Consider the following 19,693-nt stretch of genomic DNA (forward strand, 5'->3'; position numbering starts at 1 on the left):
TCCAAACTGATAACACTAGTAACCCAGCTAACGTTAGTCATTCTTTCAAAACCTGATCCCATGCTTTCATTACAGTTATGCACATTTTCAGTCGACATTATCATTGTTTCAAAACACAAAATGATATTATACAGAGAAACCCTACAGGACTGGAACAACTTGAGGGTGAGTAAATGACAGGATTTTCATGTTTTGGTGAACTAGCCTATCCCTTTAACAGCCGTTAATTTAATAGCAAACAGTGCAATATTCATGTTTTAAATCACCCTCTTTACTGAAATAAGTAACACAGGCTACATGTGCCACTTTAGAAAATACATTTACATTACCTAAATTACGTAACAAAATCCATAATATGTATCTATCATGTGTGTTATCGAAAGATGTGATGACGTTATGAAACTGCCATGAAGTTTTGTGCTAGGACAGTTTGCTGCCAATACAGTAAATGTTCTCACTGTGCCATATGACTGAATCTGTATTGTAGTTGACCTTTATAAGGGTGAGTTACAGTAATGTCTCTACCATGGTAATCTGTTTACGGTATCACATGACAGACTGCTGACATCTGTCTCCCTTCTTCTGATGCATCTCTGATCAATCTGATGTTATACACATCATTCATTGACTGTTTCTGTCCCTAGTCTATCCTGCTCTGTTCACAAATTGCTAATCTCTCTGTCACACACACACACACACACACACACACACACACACACACACACACACACACGGCTCAGGAAGAGACACACATACACACACACGCCTTAGGAAGAGACACACATACACACACACACACACACACACACACACACACACACACGGCTCAGGAAGAGACACACATACACACACACGCCTTAGGAAGAGACACACATACACACACACATGGCTCAGGAATATACATACACGTGTGTGTGTGTGTGTGTGTGTGTGTGTGTGTGTGTGTGTGTGTGTGTGTGTGTGTGTGTGTGTGTGTGTGTGTGTGTGTGTGTGTGTGTGTGTGTGAGAGAGAGAATGTGTGTGTACTTTCAAGATAAAGGTGTGTTAAAGACAGATTTGACTTCCAAAAAAAACAGGACTAGAGGCTTCGTTACTCGCAAAGCCTGTAAAAATGAGACTGTTTATGAACTGTACATTTGAAATAGGGATGCACTGATATTAAAGTTTGGCCGATATGAATAACCGACAATTCTTTATGTTTGAAAGCCGACATGAAGGCAGATAAATCTAAATCCAAATTTTGATGTAATTTTTGAGAGCCTGATTACAAAAACAAAAGTCTCATTATTAAAAGCCAGGTCCCAAACATACAATTATAATGTTTCCATTATAATTTTATGTAGCCTATATGTCAGACTTGCTCTGCACATGTTGCACTTTACTGTATTTTCCATTTTTGAAGTGATTAAAAATCATATTTCAAGCAATTCAAAAACATGGTGAACAGTGCGCATCTGAAGTGTCTCAGCTGAGGGGGATTATCCATTATTTATCGGCTTTAATATATCAGCCAAATTTTCTTTTCGGGCTGATAACTTTAAAAATTAACATATATCGGCCGATACCGATATAGTGGCCGATATATCGTGCATCCCTAATCTGAAACAAATAGACTGTTAGCTTTTAAAGAAAGTGAAAACATTTTTAGACCCTCCCTACACATGTACATAAAGACACTTATATTTAGCTTGATGATCTAATTAATTTCCTCCTTATTTTCTCTCTCCTCTCTTTCTGTTCAAGCATCAGAACCATATGTCTTCATGTGACACTGGGTCCAGACAACACTCAGAGCTTGACCTTCTGCATCAGCCATCATCACTGGAGGAACTGAAGGATATCATCTGTCACAAACTTCAGATTGAGGTTTTTTTTACTGCATATATTTTTATTATTTATATATCTTTCAGTTTTTATTTCTTTGCTCTTCGATGTGCTTTACACTCTCTACATTGAGAATCCCAAACAATTCTTTAAAGCTGCACAGAAAAGTGAAAGTTTCCAGCTCAAACTGAAGCAGCTGCTCCTCAAAAGTTGTTTGAAGATCTAAGGACTAAAAAGTAATCTGTTGTGTCTGTGGCTTTAAAGGGGTCTTAAAAGCCGTTAGGGCGGGCGTACACGGTGCGAGTTCGGACACTTGGGAGGTCGTGAGATATTGCACACGTTGCGAGTCAGTTTAAAGGTACAATATGTAAGAATTTTGCATTAAAATATCCCAAAATCTCAAGGCCAGTGTTATATATTTTGTTAAGTTGATTACTTACAATATCCCAAATGTTTCCAACTATTTTTAAATAATGAGAAAATTGCGATTTTAACCAAGGAAACGGGGCGTTAGAGCAGGGGGAGCTGGGAGTCGCCAGTCAATTGCGTCATATCTGCGTTACCCTCGGTTTCCGCTCGTACTGCGTGGAGTCCTGGACAAATGCGGAAGTTGTAGTTGTAGCGTCTATCAAGCAACAAACGTTAGCTTGTTTCGTGCAGTCGTTATGGAACACAATTATTATTTACTGATTGCAGCTGGTTCTGTCGACAAAGCATGCTTAATTTTATATTTTCCAAATGTAGCATTCGGTAATAGTTATGTTTATGCAAGGAAAGTATTATTGCTTTAGGTTTGTGTTTAGTTTATTGACATTGTTTATCACGTCTGGTGTTTATGGCCATGTAAATAAATATAGCATGTGTTATACATAAAGATTAATCAGTATTTTGGCAAATGATGTGGGCATGTTCGAATGTACTTTTACAACAATTGTTTAGAACACGTAAAACTGCGCAGCGTTATCACAACAATGAATTCGACAAATACAGTAACATCTATGATAACCAATTTAGTATTAAACCTTACTTTTCTTGCTGTTAATTCATTTTAATGAAATAAAAGTGTGATGAGGTTCAAGAGTCAGGAAGAAGACGGGTCGGCGTGACTGGGACTCGTACTTTATTAAAATAAAACAAAACAAAACAAACAAAAGTCGCGCACAACGCGCATTCACCGTGGCGACGGCACAAAACAGTTCAAAAATGAGAGCTCGGATCCACCGGTTTTCTTTCTCTGCGTCCAATTTTCTCTCCAGTCTCTGATTCCAGCACGGTCTCTCCACGCCAATAATACTGCAAAAAGACACACAGGGTTCGTACGTTTTGAAAAAAACCTGGAAAAGTTATGGAATTTGAAAAATGCAAATTCCAGGCCTGGAAAGGTTTTGAAAAAATAAAAAGACCCAGAAAGTTTTGGAAAAGTCATGGAATTTTTTTTTAACACAGCATAATATGTGATTAATACCAAAACTGTTTAATAAAAAATATATATTTCACGTTGTCTTAACGTCCTTATATTCGGGCGGCATAACGTTCAGTTCACTTCCGATTCACTCACTTGTTGCGATGTTGCCTGAGGCGAAGTTATTATCTTATTACATTTTAAATGTTGAATATCAAAATATTCTATTGATATTTTAAAATTTGATTTTTAAATATTTTTTTATTTTAAATATTTTATATTTTATGGAAATGTTTCATAATAACAAAAGAAGAACATTTTACTTGCAACATTTTGAGCATATTTTGGTAATGTTGTTTAAGTTAAAGTTTTTACAATGATCTCAAAATAACATTGTCCCAATGTTTCATAATAACACAATTAGAACATTTTACTTGCAACATTTTGAGCATAATGTAAATACAAATCTTCAGAATCCGTATGATTGTGAGGAACAGATTCAAATTCAGTCAGAGACCGTTAACGTCAAATCCCGCTTAAATTCAAACATAAATTTGCATAAATTAGAAATAAAAAAAATTAGCACCTAAAGAAGCTTTAAGACCACTGATCTCTAAGTAGATCAGTATTGGATTGTACCACATAAATTGTCATCCATTTTATTGTTAAACCTCTGAGGGTAAACTTTAACACATATTTTTATTCTTATAATGTCGACTGACATTTTCAGGAATACATAGTCATGGAAATGTGCCGAAAAGTCATGGAAAAGTATTGGTTAAAATGTGTATGAACCCTGGACACAGGTGTTCGTCATTTGCACTTGACCTACTTAGTCCCGCTCGTCTTGTTTCTATCTCTCCCGTTACAGACCGCGCTGAACCACGCCCCCCCTCGCCACAAAAAGCATGTCATTAAACGCAACATTTATAAAAATAGAACATCCATGAACATGATTTTTCGATTCCCGTCTGACTGATTTACATCCACGGTGGAGTTGAAAACAACAGTTCCCATCATTCTACGCTCCTTTACATGGTCATCAAGCTACGCCGTTGTTGTTGTTTGGAATGTAGCGCCCTCTAGCGGCAGACAATGTTGCATATTGTACCAAGCGTGCCGCACAAGCCCTGAAAAGTGAAGCCAAAACGTCTCGATCGCCCCCCCGGTGACTGGTCCTAGTATAGGTCATAAGCCCCGCCTCCCTGTGTTATTCAACGGGACGTGAGCCCAACTAAACAATTAAATACACTTCAAATATCTTTTTTCCAAAGGTGGTTTCTTTCATTTGCTGTCGTTTTTATCACGCTGATGTAAGTTCAAGTGTCTGTTTCAAAAATAAGTTGGTTTTTAGTTAGTTACGTGATGCGGTGGTGTAACGTCATGATTGACAGCTGTGATTGACAGGTTCTCTGAGCGAAGTAGTCACTGAAGCACCAACGGACATTTTTTTCGGGATCTTCGGAGGACTGAGGAGATTGTATTTACTTTATTTTAACAAGCCTCTTGTCGTACTGCAATCAATTTCTTTTAAAGTGTGCAGAATCCACTCTCCCTCAGTGCATTCTGCGAGAGTGAGGGCGGAGCGTTGATTTCACGGCTTTACTTCCTGCTCACTACTGCGCAGGTCTGGTCCCGAGATCGCTACTGCGCAGACTCAAGTTCCAATATGTCAGCGCCATATCGGGACTCTGGCGGCTTCAGTTCTCATCAATGGAAGAGAGCGAAGGGGCGTCGTCCATCTTTTTTTACAGTCTATGTATTGTACCTTTAACTTATACATATAACTTATACATATCGCGTCAAAGCAGCTGGTACACGGCACGACTGTCCTGCATGAATTTTATCCCGAGCCGGCAGCAATCACGTGGGCTTTCGCGCTAAACACAGAGACCGTCATGTTGTATGCATGCAGGCAAAGCTTCAGATAGAAAAATGACATGAATGTGTGTGCAGATGATTTGTTGAAAAGCAGAGAACAGTAGCCATTCCTTTCAACATAAAAACTTGAGAGAGAGAGAGAGAGAGAGAGAGAAAAGTTTACGTGTGTGTGTGTGTGTGTGTGCGTGTGTGTGTGTGTGACAGTGACATTGTATGCGCACGCTGTATGGTTGCTGCCACTGAGGTATAGCCCCATCGACGTGGTTGTGTATGATTTGGCAATAGGGGACAGCTGGTGAAAATCGGGCCGACTCCCCGAATTTTTTAAACATGTTTAAAAATTATCGGGAGGTCGGGAGGTGCTCGTAACGTGCTGGGCTCGGCTTGTAATTCCTCTCACACGCTGCGAGCCGCGACCATGCGAGCATCACCGATTCCACTCGATTTCTCCTGAGTGAAAAAAATCATCTGCGAGCAAAACAAAAATAGTGTCTGTGACTGTTTTGTTCATTTTGCTAATTAAAAAAACATGATATATTGTGAGTTATTACTGATAATATATCGATTATCGCAGTATCGCGATATCGTGATATTATCGGTATCGTGAACAAAGTATCGCGTATCGTATCGTATCGTGAAGTACCCAGTGATTCCCAGCCCTAATTTCCAGTATTAGCATATTTCCCATATTAGCATATTTCCCCCTCCGCCATATGTATACTGTCCGCCAAGGCAACACTTTGCATGTCTTGTGTGGACACCCCTCATGGGTGAGCAGTTGCTCATTATCATTTAAAGAGACATGCACCGAAACGGGTCGCTGTGAACAGAGCTGAGGTAAAAAGGGTGTTGTTTTACACACCCATTGAGGAATTTTAACCAAAGTATACGTTACACACTTTACATGAAGACCCTAAAGAATCATACCAACTTGTGGAAAATGGGCATCCGATGACCCCTCTAAGAGAGCAAACATACATCTGCATTGCCCTTCATTCATGCTATTTGAAATCTTTTTTCATATTACTTTATCTCTGTCATATTACTTTCTATATGTGTCTTTTTTTTTTTTTCTTTTTTTTTCTCTAATTTTACTGTATGTTTTGTGCTGTGTTGTACAAATATGTCTCAATTTGAAGGTTTTTAACGTCACGGGATGATGTTGTGAATAGGGATGTCCTGATACCACTTTTTCACTTCCAATACGATACCGATGCCGCAGCTTTGGCTATTTGCCGATACCGATATCAATCCGATATTTTTATTTTATTCTTGAACTAATACTAATAATAATAAAATATATGGAAGCACTTTGCTCAATTAGCCACATAAAAACATCTCACTCAAATGGAGAACAAATACTTCTCCAGTATATAGTCCACACCAACAGTTGATAATGAAAGACTGCCACCCTTTATTCAACCTTGAGATATGTTTGGTAATTGTACCTGAATGAATTTAAAATTAATTTGCTATATTTCAAATCACAATATTTTTTTCCTTAAAATTTTTATTAACTTTAACGTTATTCTCATCTGAATTATAAATAATTTATTTCTGTATAAAATAATACTACCATTAAAAACACATTTGATTTTCTTTTTTAATCAATGTAGAATGTGTAACTTCAAAATAAACAGATTAGTGCTCTGTTTTAGGACAATAAATGAAAACCAATGCAATATGATGAATGTCCAAAAGATGAGATCATTTTTGCTTTTAAACAGTGTGTGTGTGTGTGTGTGTGTGTGTGTGATTTTGGTTGGGTGACAGTTGTAGGTTACAGTTTGACAAGAGTTTACAGTTTGACAAAAGCACAATGTTGTGTTTTACACAAATATAGTAGGCTAAACACTTTTTGCAGTTTTAATGATGTCCTGTATGAACAAAATGAACGGAGTATGTTTTTATGTTTCCACTGTTCTATCGCGCTCGTGCCTCTCTCTCTCTCTCTCTCTCTCTCTCTCTCTCTCTCTCTCTCTCTCTCTCTCTCTCTCTCTCTCTCTCTGACACACACAGACACACACACACACACACACACACACATTCCAGCATTGCAATCTTGACATCGCAGCCTGTTCATTTTGCTGCGTTCACACCAAACGCGAATAGAGTGTCAAATTCGCGTCTATCGCGTCTAGTTCGATGCTTGAACATTTTGAATCCATTCGCGCGTCCAAAGCGAATAGGACGTGCCTATAAAGCGAGCGTTTGAAGCGAAATAGACGCGCGTTCAGAGAGGTGTTCCTATGCTCCTATATGTCTATGCGCGTATCTAACAGTAGTTCCGCATTATATTAATTAATGTGCACGCAAATTTTATTTATTTTTATACCGTGTATTCTCCGTGTATTTTCATTTTTCATTCATTTTTCAGCAGTCATTTTTCATTGTCTTCATGAACACTTGTTGAATTTGTGCTGGTCAAATGAAGTCCGACTGAGCATTGAGATGTAATTAAGATTATTCTACAAACACTTTTAGTTTCCTGCTCCTTCTCCTTCTCTATCCTATCAGCATGAGAGGAAGCAGATAGATAGATAGATAGATAGATAGATAGATAGTTAGTTAGTTAGTTAGTTAGTTAGTTAGTTAGTTAGTTAGTTAGTTAGTTAGTTAGTTAGTGGGCATAGATGTCTACTATCGGCCGTATTCTCCTCTCCAGTACCCTGGCATAGACTTTCCTGGGGAGGCTGAGAAGTGTGATCCCCCTGTAGTTTGAACACATCCTCTGGTCCCCCTTCTTAAAAAGAGGGACCACCACCCCGGTCTGCCAGCCCAAAGGTACTGTCCTCGACCGCCACGCGATGTTGCAGAGGCGTGTCAGCCAAGACAGCCCCTCAACATCCAGAGACTTGAGGTACTCAGGGCAGATCTCATCCACCCCTGGTGCCTTGACTACCTCGGTGACTTCAGCTTGGGTGAAGTCGGCCCTCGGCCTCTGCTTCCTCAATGGAGGACGTGTCGATGGGATTGAGATCCTCAAAGTATTCCTTCCACCGTCCAACGACATCCCCAGTTGAGGTCAACAGCTGCCCACCTCCACTGCCAACCGGTAGTCCTTCTCCATTGCCTCACCTAACTCCTCCAAAGCTCGATTTTTTTTGCCTCCACAACCACCCGGGCTGCAGTCCACTTGGCCTGCCGGTACCCGTCAGCTGCCTCAGGAGTACCACATGCGAACCAGGCCCAATAGGACTCCTTCTTCAGCTTGACGGCATCCCTTACTTCCTGTGTCCAGCACGGAGTTCGGGTATTGCCACCTAAACAGGCACCGGAGACCTTACGGCCACAGTTCTTTATTGTTCTATAGTTCTTGACCAGGCTTGCACACACTGCAGCAGGGTTTTTGGCCCACTACTCCATACAGACCTTCTCCAGATCCTTCAGGTTTCGGGGCTGTCGCTGGGCAATACGGACTTTCAGCTCCCTCCAAAGATTGTCTATTGGGTTCAGGTCTGGAGACTGGCTAGGCCACTCCAGGACCTTGAGATGCTTCTTACGGAGCCACTCCTTAGTTGCCCTGGTTGTGTGTTTCGGGTCGTTGTCATGCGGGTCGAGTCCTTCCAAGTGAAGGAGGTGGTGGTGGGGATAGATAGATAGATAGATAGATAGATAGATAGATAGATAGATAGATAGATAGATAGATAGATAGATAGAGTCCTTCCAAGTGAAGGAGGTGGTGGTGGGGATAGATAGATAGATAGATAGATAGATAGATAGATAGATAGATAGATAGATAGATAGATAGATAGATAGATAGAAAGAGTCCTTCCAAGTGAAGGAGGTGGTGGTGGGGATAGATAGATAGAATTGATTGCTGATTGTTTTTCTGCTTTTTCTGTTATTTGTTTAGCATTCACAATTGCAGATCGCTATGTGCTATGATAGATAGATAGATAGATAGATAGACAGATAGATAGACAGATAGATAGATAGATAGATAGATAGATAGATAGGTTATCATAGACAGACAGACAGACAGCTTATTTTTGGTATACTTAATTTTTTTGTCATCATGTTTAGTATTTACAGTTGCAGATAGATAGATAGATAGATAGATAGATTATCATAAGCCGCGTTTCCACTGTCGGGCCAGGGCCGGGCCGTGCTAGTGCGTGCCAGGGCCAGTCGCGTTTCCACTGTCACTTCCGGGGCTTGATCGGGGCTTACTCGGGGCCAACGGCCAGGATTTCTGGCCCGTCGAATACCTTGGGCCAGAGCGGGCTAGCTCGGGCTAGAGGAGTGGTTACGAACAGAGGCGGAGTTCACCTGAGTCGGGAGACGGCAGCGCCGGATGATTCTGTCAGCATTAAAGACTTTTAAAATAATTTAACTCGCGTTCATGTTTGAATGCCTTGTGTTTGTGATGCAAAAGACTATGCGCGCTAACCTTTACCATAGTAAACATGGTAAACGCTTGAAGATACGCATAGTAAAAAAACATAGTGAACGCTTGAAGAAATCAGACCAATCATAAAGGCTACCACAATCATGTTTTTATTTGATCTGTCAGTAGCCTCGTCTCTTTATACCGGACTATCATACAATAAAGCAACTTTTTTTTCGGGAGCTTCCTCTGTTTCTCTGACGGAAAATATCTGTATGGGAGTCGAGAGAGTGCTGCTAAAGCTCCTCAGGTCGTATTTTTGGTGGCATATATTTGTAGAAATTATCATTCTTTCTAAATGTGATGTAACTATGTCCTGTAACTACCAGATAAACAGTAACAGACGCGACTGAAGAAGTAAGTGTGTCCTCTTTCTTTTGTGAAATAGACCTAACAGTAATTTATTTCTGAGTGACTAATGTGCAATTTTGACATAAATTAATTCATTATGATCAATGTATCACTTTTTATTGTAAACCTGTGGTAAAACATCGATGCTTGGGTTTTAAATATTAACCCTCTACTGCATAGCGTTGCCCCCAGGCAACGGAAAGTTTTCTTAAGCCCTGTGTTCAGTACATTTTTCTTTAAATGATTGCAACCAATTAGAATGTTTGAAAAAGTATCAAAGAACAGTCCAATAAGGTTTGGGAGTCACTATCAAGCACCATTTGAAGGCGGGACGTCCTTTTCTGACACATGGTCACAGGAGCACATGGTGTGAGATGAAAGCAAGATTATTTGCTTTAGTAATCATATTTAAAATGACATGAACTGTACATAAAAAATATGTGTGTGTGTATGAAGGTGTAGAGAAGCCTTTTGGCAGGTTTTGTGAATTTCTTTTTATTTTGCATGTTCACAAATTCAGTTTTTCTTTTTGTTGCCTCAGGGCAACGTTATGCGATAAGGGGTACTTTTCAAGGATGTCTTGGACAATACCTCACAATGGCAAATAATGTGTTACAAGTAGGGAAGATGTAGGGTTCCTGGGTGCACAGGAACACCCGAAGTCACCAAAGTGACACTAATGTGCAGCATCCACAGTCATGTTAGAACAGAAAGGGGCCATCTACAAACTGTTCCCACAAAGTTGGGAGCATGAAATTGTCCAAATTGTCTTGGTATGCTAAAGCATTAGGAGTTCCTTTCACTGGACCTAAGGGGCAAAGCCCAACCCCTGAAAAACAACCCCACACCATAATCCCCCCTCCACCAAACAACCCCACACCATAATCCCCCCTCCACCAAACAACCCCACACCATAATCCCCCCTCCACCAAACAACCCCACACCATAATCCCCCCTCTACAAAACTTTACACTTGGCACAATGCAGTCAGGCAAGTACCGTTTTCCTGCCAAACCCAGACTCGTCCATTGGATTGCCAGTCAGAGAAGCGTGATTGGTCACTCCAGAGTCCAGTGGCGGCGTGCTTTACACCACTGCATCCCACACTTTGCATTGCGCTTGGTGATGTAAGGCTTGGAAGCAGCTGCTCAGCCATGGAAACCCATTCCATGAAGCTCTCTACAAAGTTTGGAGGTCTGTAGCTATTGACTCTGCAGAAAGTTGGCGACTTCTGTGCGCCTCAGCATGTACTGACCCCACTCTGTGGCCTAGTTGCTGTTGTTCCCAATTGCTTCCACTTTGTTATAATACCACTAACAGTTGACCGTGGAATATTTTGTAGTGAGGAAATATCACGAATGGACTTATTGCACAGGTGGCAACCTATCACCGCGCTTGAATTCACTGAGCTCCTGAGAGTGTTTGTTGAAGCATCTGTATGCCTAGGTTCTTGATTTTAAACAACTGTGGCCATGGAAGTGATTGGAACACCTGAATTCAATGATTTGGAGGGGTCCCAATACTTTTGTCATTATACAGTAGTGTATATGGGGTTGATTAGGATACATGAAGTACATGATATGACATGACGCACTACATGATACAAACCTATGTCTGTATCAAATCAAGTATATTGATGTGTTTCAAGTGTTTTTCCCTTTTTACTTAAATGATTTCTTGACATTTTTTAATAATTTTTTTTATTTTTGTATTGCTCTCTGAGAATTGTATAATGATCATTTTCTCTATGATTCTTTACCATTGTTGCATAACGTTGCCCTCAGGCAACAAAAAAATATTTTGGGGTGGGGGGGTTGGGGGAGGGACATTTTTCAATAAATCAATAAAATGTTCCCAAATGAGCCAGGAAATGATGTGAAATAATTTTTATCATGTGTCATCAAAATTCATGCAGTAGAGGGTTAAAGTAAACAACAAAAATTCCAGCAAACGGCCGCTTTTATCATGTTTGTTTTCAACGCTGTTTCAACGCTGTTTCCAGTGATTTCTGATTAGTTTTCTGATAAAACTTCCATTTGTTGGTGAATGGGTTAGTGTGACGTTGTTCCAGAGAGGCGTGTTACGGGCGTGTTTTAGTGAAGCGCTGTGGAGCTTCTGGCCCGGCAGTGGAAACGCAGGCCCGGTGCTATTAGCCCGAGGCTATTAGCCCGGCACGGCCAGTTTAAAGCCCTGGCCCGGCCCTGGCCCGACAGTGGAAACGCGGCTATAGACAGACAGACAGCTTATTTTTGGTATACTTAATTTTTTTGTCATCATGTTTAGTATTTACATTTGCAGATAGATAGATAGATAGATAGATAGACAGACAGATAGATAGATAGATAGATAGATAGATAGATAGATAGATAGATAGATAGATAGATAGATAGATAGATAGATAGGTTATCATAGACAGACAGACAGCTTATTTTTGGTATACTTAATTTTTTTGTCATCATGTTTAGTATTTACAGTTGCAGATAGATAGATAGATAGATAGATAGATAGATAGATAGATAGATAGATAGATAGATAGGTTATCATAGACAGACAGACAGCTTATTTTTGGTATACTTAATTTTTTTGTCATCATGTTTAGTATTTACAGTTGCAGATAGATAGATAGATAGATAGATAGACAGACAGACAGACAGACAGACATACAGATAGATAGATAGATAGATATATAGATAGATAGATAGATAGATAGATAGATAGATAGATAGATAGATAGATAGATAGATAGACAGAGAGACAGAGAGAGATAGATAGACAGACAGACAGCTTATGATAGATAGATAGACTGACAGACAGACAGCTTATGATAGATAGATAGATAGATAGATAGATAGATAGATAGATAGATAGATAGATAGATAGATAGATAGATAGATAGATAGATAGATAGATAGATAGATAGGTTATCATAGACAGACAGACAGCTTATTTTTGGTATACTTAATTTTTTTGTCATCATGTTTAGTATTTACAGTTGCAGATAGATAGATAGATAGATAGATAGATAGATAGATAGATAGATAGATAGATAGATAGATAGATAGATAGATAGATAGATAGATAGATAGATAGATAGATAGATAGATAGATTATCATAGACAGACAGACAGACAGCTTATTTTTGGTATACTTAATTTTTTTGTCATCATGTTTAGTATTTACAGTTGCAGATAGATAGATAGATAGACAGAGAGACATAGAGAGATAGATAGACAGACAGACAGCTTATGATAGATAGATAGACTGACAGACAGACAGCTTATGATAGATAGATAGATAGATAGATAGATAGATAGATAGATAGATAGATAGATAGATAGATAGATAGATAGATAGATAGATAGATAGATAGATAGATTATCATAGACAGGCAGCTTATTTTTGGTATGTTTTTATTTTTTTGTCATAATGTTTAGTACAGTTGCAAATTGTCATTTCTAAAATTGTCAGACTAATTGATTGCTGATTGTTGTTCTGCTTTTTCTGTTATTTGTTTAGCATTCACAATTGTAGATCGCTATGTGCTATAATAGATAGATAGATAGATAGTTTATGATAGATAGATAGACAGACAGACCGACAGACAGTTTATTATAGATAGATAGATAGTTTATGATAGATAGATAGACAGACAGACAGTTTATTATAGATAGATAGATAGATAGATAGATAGATAGATAGATAGATAGATAGATAGATAGCTTATCATAGACAGACAGACAGCTTATTTTTGGTATGTTTTATTTTTTGTCATCATGTTTAGTACAGTTGCAAATTGTCATTTCTAAAATTGTCAGACTAATTTATTGCTGATTGTTGTTCTGCTTTTTCTTTTACTTGTTTAGCATTCACAATTGCAGATCGTTATGTGCTAAGATAGATAGATAGATAGATAGATTATCATAGACAGACAGACAGCTTATTTTTGGTATACTTATTTTTTTGTCATCATGTTTAGTATTTATAGTTGCAGATAGATAGATAGAAAGATAGACTGACAGATAGATAGAAAGATAGACAGACAGATAGATAGACAGACAGACAGACAGACAGCTTATGATAGATAGATAGAAAGATAAACTGACAGACATACAGCTTATGATAGATAGATAGATAGATAGATAGATAGATAGATAGATAGATAGATAGATAGATAGATAGATACATAGGTTATCATAGACAGACAGACAGCTTATTTTTGGTATACTTATTGTCACGTTCATAGGTGCTTTGTGGGAGTGCCTGTGTTTGTTTTCTCTCTCTCTCTCTCTTTCTTCCTGTTGATCTCTTAGGCCGTCTTCCTTGACCGCTGATTGGCTCACGAGGCTATCATCAAGCGATGTGACGTCGACCTATCCGCTGCCAGTAACGTTTCCGCTGGCAGATAAAAGGACGCTGGAAAGGAGTGAATGGAGGCTCTTTTTGTTTTACTGGTTTTGCTGTCATCGTTACTCGGTTTCTGCCTCGCTTTATTTGTTATTTGCTCATGCCAACATCTGTTGTTTTGTTATAAGTTTTGATTTACTGTTTTGTTCGATTATTTACTTTTACTCTGGCGCAATTCTTTTTTGGGGAGAAGGACAAGCAGAGTGGTGTAGCTGATGCTGATGCTGACGTGGAGGCGGAGGCCGAAGCCAAGGCCGGCTTACCACCGTTTGAGCCGTTTTCACCCAGTTCTGTTGATTCACAGGAAGGCACGCGACTGAAGGTCCGCCTTGCCCGTTTGCATTATGAAGCGCAAGAGAGAGCCCAGGCGCGCCAAGCTGACCTGAACTTGCAGTTGGAGGTGCGCAAGTTGGAAATCGAGCAGGTGAAACTGAGGCAGCTTGAGCTGGAGGCATCCAAAATTACTACTAGCTCAGCTGTACAGTTGAACACCGCTCCAGCTTCTTCTCCTCCGCCGCGCGGTGGTTTAGCCCCAGATGCCTTTGACGTGAGTAAACACATTGCACTCGTTCCTCAATTTAGAGAAACAGAAGTAGATTCTTATTTCAGTGCGTTTGAACGCATCGCAACTTCTCTTCATTGGCCTAAGGAGGTTTGGTCTTTGCTTTTGCAATGTAGGTTATTTGGTAAAGCGCAAGAAATTTGTTCTACGTTATCACTAGAAGAGAGTCTGAAATATGAGTCTGTGAAGTCTGCTATCCTACGAGCATATGAGTTAGTTCCGGAGGCTTATAGGCAACGTTTTATAAAACACAAAAAGAGTCCTACACAAACATTTGTGGAATTTGCTAGGGAGAAAGGAGTGTTGTTTGATAAATGGTGTACCACCAGTAAAGTGAGTGATCTTGACTCTTTAAGAGAGTTGATGTTGCTAGAGGAGTTTAAAGGATGTTTATCTGACCGCATTGTAGTATATCTTAATGAACAGAAGGTAACTACCCTATCACACGCAGCTGTACTCTCAGATTAGTTTGTTTTAACCCACAAGAATGTATTTGCCTCTGCACGTCCTGAAAAGTTACAGATTGATAGCTCGCAATCTCAAACGTCACGTTCAAGATTTAGCCCACCTCGTAATAAAGAGGAGCGTGAATGTTTTTACTGTCACAAGAAAGGGCATGTGATTGCTGATTGTTTTGCGTTGAAGCGCAAGCAGCAGCCACAACCAAAGGGCGTGGGGTTTGTGAAAGCTTTTAAATCTGCGGCTACGGTGAATACTGAGGAGAGAATTGATGAGAGTTATCGGCCCTTTGTGTCAAAAGGGTTAATATCTCTGTCTGGAAAAATGGAGGACCAAGAAGAAATAAGAATACTCAGGGACACTGGTGCCATGCAATCTTTTATTTTGGCAGGTAAAATACAGTTGTCTGACAATACCTTCTGTGGTTCTAGTGTGATCGTGCAGGGAATCGAAATGGGTTGTGTGAAATTTCCGTTGCATTATATGCACTTATAGAGTGAACTGTGTACTGGTGTTAGAGTTGCTGTGTGTCCTTCACTCCCTGTGAAGGGTGTTGATTTTATCCTTGGAAATGACCTGGCAGGTGGGAAGGTAATGTCTGTTATTGAAGTTGTTGAGGAACCAAATGCGTTCTGTGAGTTAGAAGGATTGTCTGAAACTTACTATGATGTTTTTCCAGCTTGCGCCGTCACACGCGCACAGTCGCGCAGAGTAGGTGATGTAGTTGATCTGTCTAACTCGTTCATGTTCCCACTGTTGTCTGGTGATACATTACTGGATGTGAATCTTGAAAAGAAAAATAGTTCAAAAATAGAAAACAAAGGTGTAGTTGAGTCTGATGCAGAGTTACTTAAATTACCTGTGTCACGTGAGAAAATTATTGCTGCACAGAAAGAGGATAAAACACTTGTCACTGCTTTTAATTCTGCTGTTTCTCTTGGTGTCGTTAAGGATAAGAAATTTGCTTACTTCATTGATAAGGACTTACTGATGAGAAAGTGGTGTTCTCATGCTGACGAGAATTCAGATTGGAATGTTGTTTATCAAATTGTGGTCCCGTTTTCCTATCGTCAACATGTCTTGTTCTTAGCTCATGATCACCAGCTTGCTGGTCATTTAGGAGTTACCAAGACATATAATAGGATTTTGAGTCATTTCTTTTGGCCGGGATTAAAAAAAGATGTTGCTTATTACTGTCGTACTTGCCATACCTGTCAGATCGTTGGAAAGCCAAATCAGAAAATTCCACCTGCTCCTTTGATTCCTATACCCGCGATTGGAGAACCATTCGAACATGTGATGGTTGACTGTGTCGGTCCATTACCGAAAACTAAGTCTGGTAACCAGTTTTTGTTAACTATCATGTGTGTGGCCACCAGATTTCCAGAGGCGATTCCTCTAAGAAAAATCACTGCGCCTGTAGTCAGCAAGGCATTGGTGAAATTCTTTTCCACGTTTGGACTTCCAAAAGTAGTGCAAACCGATCAAGGTATGAATTTTTTATCTAAACTTTTTAAACAAGTACTTGAATCACTAGCAATTTCTCATCGAGTCTCAAGTGCGTACCATCCGCAGAGCCAGGGCGCACTTGAGCGTTTTCACCAAACCCTTAAGTCAATGCTTAAGAAATATTGCCAGGACACTGTTAACGATTGGGATGAGGGAGTTCTGTTTGCTGTTAGAAAGACCATTCAAGAATCTCTTGGTTTTAGTGCAGCCGAACTTCTGTTCGGACACCAAGTTAGAGGCCCATTGAAAGTTCTTAAAGAACGAATTTTAGCACCTAATTCGAATACAAACACTAGTGTACTGGATTATGTGAGCCAGTTTCGAGATCGTCTTCATACTGCTTGGTCGCTAGCTAGAGACTGGCTTGCAAATGCTCAGAAAGATATGAAGGGTACATATGATAAACGATCAGTAGCGCGATCTTTTCAACCTGGTGACGAAGTGCTTGTGTTGTTACCTGTCCCAGGATCATCTTTATCTGCTCGTTTCTTTGGTCCCTATGTTGTGAAAAAGAGAATGAGTGAAACTGATTATATGTTGTATACACCTGATCGAAAACGAAAAACCCATGTTTGTCATCTAAACATGTTGAAAGCTTATCATACTAGAGAGTCGTCAACGGCGAGTGTTGCGGAACAGACGGCAGGGCCCGCTGTCTCTTCTGTTGCGATAGCCGTGGACCGGAAGTCATCTCCTGGTATCTTGGAGGTGGACACGGATGGTGTGGTGCTTCGCCATGCTTTTCAGCAGGGTGTAAGGTTGGCAAATTCTGAGATTTTAGAAGATCTTCACTCGTATCTTAATCATTTGACTGTGGATCAGAGAATAGACATTGTAAAATTACTTTCTGATTTTAAATGTCTGTTTGGTGATGTTCCTACACAAACAAATGTTCTGAAACATGATATTGATGTGAACGGAGCTCGTCCCATTAAGCAACATGCTTATCGTGTAAACTCAATGAAAAGATCTGTTATGAGTCAAGAGGTAGAGTATCTGTTGGAAAATGGTTTGGCCAAGTCCAGTTGCAGTCCGTGGAGTTCTCCATGCCTACTTGTTCCCAAATCCGATGGCACATTCAGATTCTGCACAGATTACCGTAAGGTAAATGCTGTGACTGTGCCAGACAGTTACCCGTTACCTCGGATGGAGGATTGTATAGATAACATCGGTTCTGCACGTTTTGTTACAAAGCTTGATATGCTAAAAGGATAATGGCAAGTTCCACTCACCTCAAAAGCTTCAGAGATTTCAGCCTTTGTAACCTCAGATAATTTCCTCCAGTATACGGCAATGGCTTTCGGGCTTAGAAATGCCCCAGCAACTTTCCAGCGCCTCGTTAACATCGTTTAAATGATGTACCGAATTGCAACGCGTATCTTGATGATTTGGTGTTGTATTCGTTGAGTTGGACAGAACACATTAGCCTGTTGAGAACAGTGTTTGAGCGACTTGCTAAAGCAAATTTGACACTTAATTTAGCGAAATGTGAATTTGGCAAAGCAACTGTTACTTACCTTGGTAAGGAGGTCGGTCAAGGCCAAGTGCGACCAGTAGAGGCCAAGGTAACTGCCATAGCCGAATTCCCAATTCCTACCACCCGCAGAGAGTTGGGGAGGTTCTTGGGAATGGCAGGCTATTATCGTGGTTTCTGTAAGAATTTCTCGACCGTTGTGAGTCCCCTTACTTCACTGCTTAGTCCATCTAAATCTTATGAGTGGTCAGTTGAGAGTCAACATGCTTTTGATTCAGTCAAAATGTGCACTCTGATGTGCAATGCACCTGTTTTAATGGCACCTGACTGTGCTCAGCATTTTAAATTGGAGGTTGATGCAAGCGCTGTGGGTGCTGGGGGAGTTCTTATCCAAGAGGATGCCAATGGAATAGAACATCCTATTAGTTATTACCCTCGTAAGTTTAATAAACATCAGCTGAATTATTCAACTATTGAAAAAGAAGCTCTTGCTTTGTTACTCTCATTACAACACTTTGAGGTTTATCTTGGTTCTAGTAGTCTTCCGATTGTGGTATATACAGATCACAATCCTCTCGTGTTTTTAACTCGAATGTATAATCACAATCAGCGGTTGATGCGTTGGGCTGACAGATATATAGAAAGATAGACAGACAGACAGACAGATAGATAGACAGAGAGACAGACAGATAGACAGACAGACAGGCAGCTTATTTTTGGTATGTTTTATTTTTTTGTCATCATGTTTAGTACAGTTGCATATTGTCATTTCTAAAATTGTCAGACTAATTGATTGCTGATTGTTTTTCTGCTTTTTCTGTTATTTGTTTAGCATTCACAATTGCAGATCGCTATGTGCGATAGATAGATAGATAGATAGATAGATAGATAGATAGATAGATAGATAGATAGATAGATAGATAGATAGATAGATAGATAGATAGATAGATAGGTTATCATAGATAGACAGACAGACAGCTTATTTTTGGTATACTTAATTTTTTTGTCATCATGTTTAGTATTTACAGTTGCAGATAGATAGATAGATAGATAGATAGATAGATAGATAGATAGATAGATAGATAGATAGATAGATAGATAGATAGATAGATAGATAGATAGATAGATAGATAGGTTATCATAGACAGACAGACAGACAGCTTATTTTTGGTATACTTAATTTTTTTGTCATCATGTTTAGTATTTACAGTTGCAGATAGATAGATAGATAGATAGATAGATAGATAGATAGATAGATAGATAGATAGATAGATAGATAGATAGCTTATCATAGACAGACAGACAGGCAGCTTATTTTTGGTATGTTTTATTTTTTTGTCATCATGTTTAGTACAGTTGCATATTGTCATTTCTAAAATTGTCAGACTAATTGATTGCTGATTGTTTTTCTTCTTTTTCTGTTTTTTTTTAGTATTC

At 39.4% G+C, this 19,693-nt stretch overlaps 1 protein-coding gene across 1 annotated transcript in view; it reads left to right on the top strand.

Moving 5' to 3' along the window:
- LOC309505343 (uncharacterized protein) overlaps nucleotides 1-19,693 on the top strand; it is a gene marked incomplete at its 3' end in the record, with an annotated part of 156,334 nt that overhangs the window by 21,513 nt on the left and 115,128 nt on the right. The window contains exon 2 of the mRNA XM_082178715.1: nucleotides 14,557-14,799. Coding sequence (XP_082034841.1) covers nucleotides 14,557-14,799 — 243 coding nt within the window. The remainder of the gene's footprint in view (nucleotides 1-14,556; nucleotides 14,800-19,693) is intronic.

The sequence above is a fragment of the Leuciscus leuciscus genome (genome assembly GCF_965113295.1).
Source record: "Leuciscus leuciscus genome assembly, chromosome: 8".
NCBI lineage: Eukaryota > Metazoa > Chordata > Actinopteri > Cypriniformes > Leuciscidae > Leuciscus > Leuciscus leuciscus.